The 9,100-nt window shown below is 36.8% G+C and overlaps 1 protein-coding gene across 2 annotated transcripts; it reads left to right on the forward strand.

Annotated features, from left to right (window-relative positions):
* The first annotated feature begins 1,007 nt into the window (after positions 1 to 1,007).
* On the forward strand, positions 1,008 to 6,637 carry LOC113053169 (Krueppel-like factor 5). Of its 2 annotated transcripts, none has more exons than XM_026217960.1 (4): positions 1,008 to 1,242; positions 2,238 to 3,039; positions 3,612 to 3,671; positions 4,267 to 6,637. In XM_026217960.1, the coding sequence occupies exons 2-4, from the start codon at positions 2,250 to 2,252 to the stop codon at positions 4,443 to 4,445; spliced, it is 1,029 nt and encodes a 342-aa protein (XP_026073745.1). In that variant the 5' UTR covers positions 1,008 to 1,242; positions 2,238 to 2,249; the 3' UTR covers positions 4,446 to 6,637. The 2 variants fall into 2 exon arrangements, with proteins under 2 accessions (XP_026073745.1, XP_026073746.1); XM_026217961.1 differs by having other exon boundaries at positions 2,243 to 3,039.
* The last annotated feature ends 2,463 nt before the right edge of the window (positions 6,638 to 9,100 follow it).

The following is a 9,100-nucleotide window of genomic DNA, read 5'->3' on the forward strand; positions in this document are numbered from 1 at the left end:
TAGAATGCAGTCCAATCCACAGACCTGTTTGCTCGATAAGCAAACTTATTTTACTATTATTTAAAGGGGGTCCAGTGATGTCCTTCAGAAAAGCCAGCACCAGTCTCTCAAATTAAATAATGACCACAGATGTTAGAGCGACAGGTCTGTAATCATTAAAGGTGTAGTTCACTTCCAAAATAAACATTTCCTGATAATTTACTCACCCCCATGTAATTTAAGATACTGTATTCATGTGTTTCTTTCTTCAGTTGCAAAGTAATTAAGGTTTTTGAGGAAAACATTCCAAGATTTTTCTTCATATGATGGACTTCAGTGGTGGCCAATGGGCTGAAGGTCCAAATTGCCGTTTTAAAGGGCTCTACACAATCCCAGCAGAGGAATAAGGGTCTTATAGTGAAATGATTTGCCTATTTAAAAAAAATAGGGAAAAAAAAAGAAAAATGATATTCTATTTTTTTCACCTTATCCCACCCACCTTTTATGGGGGGAAAATCCCTGTGGAGATCCTTACCTTTGTCTGAATTGGAGGGCTTTATTGTATGTTTTAATTGATGTTTACTTCATTAATTGTCAGTTATGTTGTTTTGTATTTGTATGTGGGAAAAATACATTTGTACTTTTCACAGTTGCTGGACAGGCCAATTTTGATGAACTTTGGGTTCCATCTGTGTTTTTATAAGTTCATTTCACAGTAACAAACATTTTTAATAGCTAAAATAGGTTGGTAAGTAAAAATTACATTATTTAATTACAAATACGCCACTAAAAATATACAATACCTAAATATCTGTATTTGTATGATAAAGTTCTGGCAATTACAGCTAATTAATACATAATAATACATACAAACTTATTTGTGTATTTTACAGCGCATTACCATGTTTTTGTTTTCTTCACAAGACTATTACAGATCCTAAAAACCTGTTTGGGTCCATTATTAAATGTATGAAGAGAGAGCCCCGCCCTTTTTGAGGCATTGAAACGAGGCAGTTGCGTAATTTGTCTTGTCAAACGCGTTAAGCGCATGACATCTCTGGCTGGCTGTCCTGTCGTTCTCATTTGCGGTGTATTAAATGACGTGATCTCCAGTTTATTTCAGCAGAGGACACGCGGTTATGGGCAACGCTTTGTTGAGCAGGATCCACGGCTAGATTAAAACCCCTCTAAGAACTGATCGAGGCATTGAGAGAAGACGATTACAGTGGATTTAATGACACTCCATCAAAGCATCACATTCTGGTAGAGTGAATCTGTAATCGTATGTTACATTGGTAAACAGTGCTGGGTGGCAAGCTTTCCGAAATGCCTGTGTTATTTATGATTTTGATCGGAAACATAACAATCGCTGCACAGCTCATATTTTACAGTAATGTTTTCTAATGGTGTTTCTCCATATGAAGCATGCTAGATGAATTGTGCTGAACTCTGCACTGACCTTAATCTGAAAACTCCATAACAGCAGAGCAGCTGTAGGCTCTAAATTCAGATGGAGTATTTCCTAGTTTATGGAAGGCAGAGAGAGAGAGAGAGAGAAAGAGAGAGAGAGAGAGCGCTTGTATGGGGGTTCCTTCTTTGGTGTAAGGTAGCAACAAGCCTTTTTATATTGAGATGCACACAAGTTGACTTGAAAATGGCTGACATTTTTATTTTATTTTTTGAGTTTAAGAGTGTGGATCTTACAAAAAAAAAAAAAGTCAGTCAGTTTGAAGATGCATTGCTTTGAACTTGCTTTGCTTACTATCAAGCTCAGAGCATTAATGCCAAAGGGGTATATGTAATAGGTGAAGAAAGCTATCCAGTAGCGTTTCCATGTCAATGGCAGTTGCTCTGCAGGAAAAATGCAATGTTTTGAGCCAATCAGCTGAGTGGTAAATACCATGTGACCATTGACTGTAGTGTCATGCTGATGGGACCATAAAAACTCACACAGTCCCAAAAAAACCATCACTGAGCAAACATTCTGAACTGTGATGTGAACACAATTTGTGCTTTTAAAAGCTGAAAAAAGAATCAGACACTGGTAAAACTGTAAAATAATTAAATATTTAAGATTTTGTTTGAATACAGCGAGATCACAGTTACAGCATCTGGCTAACAGGGACATGTTAACCAGCTTAACGTAGACTTTTGCTACATATTCATGGATAAATTGTTGGGTATAGTTGAACAAACTTTTTTCTGGTTATGTATTGTATATTTTTGTGGTGAATAAAGCCCTTTTTTTCATTCCTTAGATCAGAAGAGACATGGATGGATACCTGCCACCTCAGTTTCACATGTTGTCAGACCATAGGAAGTTTAGTCAAGAAAATTCCATGACGATGGACCAAGGCACACCTTACAGCATAAACATGAATGTTTTTTTACCGGACGTCACCTACCTAAGGACCGGCATGTGTAGACCTGTGAGGTCTGCGGCACCACAGATAAAGACGGAACCTCTGCACTCATCTTTTAACTACTCCAGTTGCCACGGCTCGGTTGCGCCCACCACAACGCACCCGGAGTACACAAACCTCTACACCCCAGCTGTGGAAACGGGTAGCAATGTTTACATCAAGCAGGAGACGCCATCCCTCGAATTCCCAGACGTTCCACTTTTTCAACTGTTGAATTCGGAGCTCGAGCCCAGTGTGCCTGGTGTCCACACCGATTCCCACAATGCCACATGCTCTCCAATGCCAGCGTATAACAGTATTCACCCACAACCCAGCCATATTGCAGAACGACCGCATTGTAATATGAGCAGCAGTGGATATTTGCTACCTTCCCAGTTTGTTCAGCATCCTCAGAAGAGGGCGGCCTATCTACCACCATCCCCTCCAAACTCAGAACCGGGCAGCCCTGACAGGAGGAAGGAACTCATACAGAACTTATCGCCACCTCCGTCATATGCTGCCAGCATGGCATCTAAAATGGCAGGTCTTACCCCTGGACCAGCACTTTCTGTCCAAACACAAGCAGTTCCTGCCCAATACAACCGCAGAAACAATCCCGATCTAGACAAAAGGAGAATACACCACTGTGATGTACCAGGTGAGATTGAATTTAGCATCTAGAAACTTCAGTATGCGATTATAGCATACACTTTATTTGACATAATATTCAAGGCCTTAAAAAGGAAGCTGCAGCTTTTTCCATGTAGACTATATGACGCAGCGCAGGCTTAAATGGCTATTAAGATGATTTGATGATGTTGAGTAGATATTGTGGACTGACATGACTAAACTTCGGGCAATTACCGGTCTCTAGGTTTGACTAAAAGGCTTAAGACACAATGGTATAACCTTTTGACATGGTATACTGTATGAGGCTGCGGGACATGTCAGAGTGGGCCAGAATTAGTTCAAAGGGATAGTTCACCCCAAAAACGAAATTTTCTCACCCTTGCGTCATTCCTAACCTACAAGACTTACTTTTTTCGGTGGAACACAAAGTAATATATTTTGAAGAACTTTTTTATGAACAAAAACCCCATTTTTTTTAAAATACCTGCGTTTGTGTTCCTCAGAAGACAGACTATCGCTTTAAAGTTTATATAACGGATATGAGCTTTAATTTGAAAAGTTATGATATGTATTAACATTTATTGTATTCTTGTGCATCAGGATGTAAGAAGGTCTACACCAAGTCCTCACATTTGAAGGCTCATTTACGTACTCACACAGGTAAGACATTTAATAAGCAATATCACACAAACGAGAGAGCTGTTCACGCAATCGTCGGTGTATATGTCAACAAAGTTCAACTGCAATTTATTTAACAAATATACAACACAATCAAAACGTATCTCTACCAACTGATGTGATCTGTGAAATGTATTTATTTGTAAAACATTCTAAAATAAAATATTATACATTTTTATTTATTTATGTATTTTTTAATGTGACCAATTCCATCAGTCACAGATATGCTGAGTCTATTCAGTGCAGGATCCATAAGACTTATTCAAATGATTACTTGACTGAGTCATTGTGAATTATTCATTAAAAGGGCTGGCTCATAAGGGTCATTTGGTCATAAAACGTACTACAGTTGTTGTGCTCAATTTATTTGATTCACTAAAAAGTGCCAGATTAGACATTTGTCATTTGTTTGTGAACCAGACTGTACTGGTCAGACTGTATGTTTTTGTGTACAGCCTATGAGTGTGACTCTAGAAAGACCTCATCTTGCCATTATTACGCAGTACACAGTGCTTTATCTCATCAAATTGTGGTGGTGCTCACCCCTCAACCTGTGTTGGCCTATGTTTTATTGCAGGCGAAAAGCCATACAAGTGCTCATGGGAGGGGTGCGACTGGCGTTTCGCCCGCTCTGACGAGCTAACGCGCCACTTCAGGAAGCACACAGGGGCCAAACCTTTCCAGTGCGCCGTATGTAACCGTTGCTTCTCCCGATCGGACCACCTGGCCCTCCACATGAAAAGACACCAGAACTAGAGCCGCCTGCTCTCGTTTTTCTGACGGTGCCGCAGGAGGGCTATCAGGACCTCTGTTGATGATACTAATTAGGATTTGGGTGTGTTCGCTAATCTTGGGTTTTGGCAGTTCATCAGGTACAACAGGACCAAACCCTGTCGTCGGTATGGCTCCTGTGGTCACAAAACCAGCTAATTGATGAGAACTCTGCTCATTTGCCAGATGGGACATTCTTGACATTCATGACTTGTTTGTTTGTTTCTTTGTTTGTCTGCATATAGAGATCATCTTTTTTATGACTACGTTCAATGTGCCTTTTTTTACCTTGTAGAATTGAGGTGCCACGTAAAATGTACAATGTTCAATGACTTCTGGGCAATTTTATTCTTCTTTAAAGCAATATTTCAGGTTAAATTCAAGAATATAATTAGTTGACATCATTTGTGGCATAACGTTGAACATGTTAAAATCTTATTGTTTACATTATGTGGCTATAGTATTGAAACAAATCAGATTTTGAAAGTTGAAATACATTTTTGTGGGAATCAGCATTAAGCCACAAGTTCTGTCAACTGAGTTGAACTTTTATTGAACCCAGAATATTCTCGTAAATGACTATTCGCACTTGTATCACAAGGTAAATCATAAAATGAGCTGTAGTCTTAGTTGTAGAACCAAACTGAAGAACAGTCATGAGAACGTGAGCCACAAACGTAGACTCATAGTGAATTAACATCTCAAGCAGCACTTGATAAGAAACTTCAGAAATTTGTGCGGGGGAGCCACCAGGTAATTAGAAAATTAAATGTATCTTCAGATCACCAAAGAGTTGGATGAAGTCCAAAATATGATGCGTTTCGAAGAGGATTCACTTTATTTAGGCAAAATGTTTGAAAGAGATCTAATTTGATTGATTGAAGTCCTTTATGTTAATTCCTGTGTTTTACTGAAATGCAATAAGTGGGTACAAATGCTGTATTTTTCCTGGCAAGACGAGGTCGGATATCGATTAGTTGTTTATTTTCCTTACTATGCATTTTTTGGGGATTAATAATAGCTTTAAATGTACATATGACGTGTATTTATTCTGCACAGATTTATTTTTTTCTTTTCTATTTTATAAAATGTAACTTAGCGCCCACATGAGATATGCACTGGGTTACTGGGAAGTGGTTTTAGAAATCTTTGTTCAAGATAATAATGCTCTAATGGCCGCATTATGTGGAACAATGTGGCAGCTGAATGTTTACATTAGATGGCTTGGCTTATGGTGTGTGTTACATATGTACGTGTGGCTCCATAAAACCTTATTTTTCATTACAGTGATAAAAATGATTACCGCCTTATTTTTCAGAGATTGCAAATGCATAACAGAAGGGTTAACAAGAAGGTAAACAGAAGAATTGTTACAGATGACAAGCTGATGTTGTTCCTGAGATGGGAGTAAAATAGTTTGGGTACATATGGAGTTTGTAATGTAATACAAGGATCCACAGTTTTCAATGTTCAAGATTTCTAACTAGAAGTTCTTCACTTGGTGGCCAAAACAGAAAGAGAAAAACTTCAATTTCTGTGATTTAAAGTTAAAATTGCTTAAGATTGAAGTGTGAAACACACCCTTTAATCGCTCCAATTTGCAGCACTTAGATGAGTACAGTTAATGTTAAATACATACATCATTACTGTTATTACACATAATATGGAAGCAGATCTTTAAAGTCTTAGTCTGCTGGGTTAAACTGGAATATCCAGACATCATGGCTCACATGTGATTAGGTGAATAAATGGAGGTGTGGTTAAAGTTGCTAATACAGGCTGCCAGATTTGAAATAACAGAGTTAAAAGTTGATAGTGTTGAGTGATAACACCCAATTAAATTGATACTATAATTATCTTGCCTGTATACAAATCACTGAGAAACAGGAGAAAGGCCTCAGTCAGGGAAATAATTGGACATTTACACAATGCATTCTTTTCATCACTAGGGTGTATATTATTTTCTGAATCAGTTCTTACATAAGCAACTGATTCTGAACAACTGACTTTTTAGTTTAGTATATTATTAGTATACGCTATTGTTCAGAAATAAATAACAGATAGGCCCACATGGGAACAAATACGCCTAAAACACAAAGTGAATCGACTGTATAATATTATATTGTTAAACTCCAGGGTTATAAATGGAGATATCGCAGATAATGTACTGCAACTTAAGAAGCATATGCTAACAAATACTAAGATGCAAAGGTGTAGGATTTTTTTGTATTGATCAAATAAAGGTACATTTTTTAAATAAAATACAAGACAATTGCCACTTTTGAGGATGTATTGTCCAGCTTATGGTGTGAGTTTAATCTGTCTGACTTGTTTTTAGCAGAGTTAGCATGTTAGCTGCATGCGAAGTCAGCACAGTCATTGTGCCTCAAGACTCGCTGGACAAACAGAGTGATGTTATTTGATTATTAGTGATTGCTAGCTAGTAACTTTAAGATTCTTTGTAATATAATACTTGTTTAACAAGCCCAGCTGCTTTGTCTCTGAGGAAGATTGTTATCGTGAAATCAATGCCTTCATGTTCCTTTGAAAAGCCTTGTGTCAATAGGGGGCTCATTTATTTTCTTTCATGGAAAGGAACAATAGTTATTCACTATTTGACCTGACATTTAGATGATCTTTGCAGATGAGAGTATGGATCAAACAGTAGCTCAGCTGTGATCCTCTTTAGTGAATGGCATTTACTTAAAGCACTTATAGGATCACTGTGATGTTGTTCATACCCTAAAGAGAAAACTATTGAGTTATTCCCACAAAATTATACTGGAATCAAACCAAAGTCAATGGAAAAAAAAAAACTAGTTATTCTATTTATATGTTGTTCCATCTGAGAGATTTTAAAATTATGCAGGGCTGCATTTATTTTACAAAAATCCATTAAAAGTATTCACGGGAATCCATGGTTCAAAAATGATAATCATGTCATATTCCAATATGTTCCATACAAAATGCAAGTTTATTAACTTCCATGCCTCCGATTAGATTATCAAACAAGTATAATGTGTAACCTCAATTTCAATTCACAGCTCAATCTTCTGGAGAAAAAAAAAAGGAACGAAAGAAAAGAAAATACAGAGAATAGCAAAAAGCACAGAATATTTAGACAACTCCTGAAGAAGTAAAATAAAGCTGAAACACTTTCAACCTTTTTCAAACGTTTGGGAAGTGACATCCTCCAACAGGATTCAGTGGTGAAGGGAATCCCGTTGAAGTGCAGTGAGCTAAAATATCACAACTTTACAGTAAAACCAAGAAGAAGAAAAACTCAACATATTTACAATACACACACTATACATAAATACAAGAAAGATAATTACAGAATACCAGCAAAACAAGAAAAAGGCCATTGAGTAAATACATGTTTTCAAAGAAAGTAAAGCAAATACATAAACAAAGGCAATATTTTACAGAGACTCAAGAGGGGAAATGCTATTCACGGAGGAATTATGCAGTACCACCAGTGCTTTAACATTCAGAATATTTCCTGTGACTGCTCGATTTCCATAACTGGCGACGCATGAGAAGTTCACACAACTTTATAAAGTTAGAGGTAAACCAGAGTCCTGTTAATTAAACAATTGTGTCCTTCCATGGGGGAGAATACCATGTAAATCTTATGCAGCTTCCATAGGAGACACATAAAGAATGTCCGCAAAACACCAACCGGGATATTTACAGCTTTAAAATGGTTCATAAGGCTCAGTGCATTTCAAAAGAACAGATCTTTGTGTCATGTCTGGGTGATTAAACCAGGGAAACCATGAAAATCTTAATAATACTAGGCACTCGTCATTATTGCATAACTTTGACCCTGTTTGCCTTTACAAAATTATGCCACAAAAAACATAAGAATGCCAAAGGGGAGGGAAAGTAATGCAGAATTGAGTAAAACAACCCTTTATTTTTCAGATTGAAAAAAGAAATGAAATCTTACCAGTATAATGATATCATGACTCTTGAATACTGTTGCAAACACGTGTTTTGTTGGGTTGTTTTTGATTTATTCACATTTTTAGAGTCAGTATAAAAACATCGAAATTACTAAAAATGAGGCAGCAGTGCCTGAATACTGTAATGTGCTGAACTTTTGATTTGATTGTTCGTAAAAAACGGTTGCACTCAAACTGGCCCTACGTGTGCATTTACAGGGATACGTCAGCTAAAAATGAAAAATTATGACATCTTTTATTCATCGTCATGATCTTCCAAATCTGTTTGACTTTCTTCTGTAGAACACAAAATATTAAAAATAAATTTGAAGAATTCTTTTGTCCAAAAGTCTAAACTTCAAAATATCTTCTGTGTTTCACAGAAGAAAGTCATAAAAGCTTGGAATGACATGAAGGTGAGTAAATGATGACAGATTTTTCATTTTTGGCTGAAGTAACCCTTTAAAATGTCAAGCCTTCATTGTTCTCACACACTGAACAGCTGAACACTTTTTTTATTATATCAGCTAAATGAATGTCTCTGAAAAATCTGCATATTACATATAAAGATAATCCCTTTTTTATTTTTATTTTTAAAAAGCCCTATTTTAATAGGTATTTACAGCCTGTAAAACGGAGCAATATCTTTTCACTTTCACATATATTACAACATCTTTAAAAGTATTTTTTTTT

The sequence above is a fragment of the Carassius auratus genome, chromosome 34, assembly GCF_003368295.1.
Source record: "Carassius auratus strain Wakin chromosome 34, ASM336829v1, whole genome shotgun sequence".
In the NCBI taxonomy this organism is placed as follows: Eukaryota; Metazoa; Chordata; class Actinopteri; order Cypriniformes; family Cyprinidae; genus Carassius; species Carassius auratus.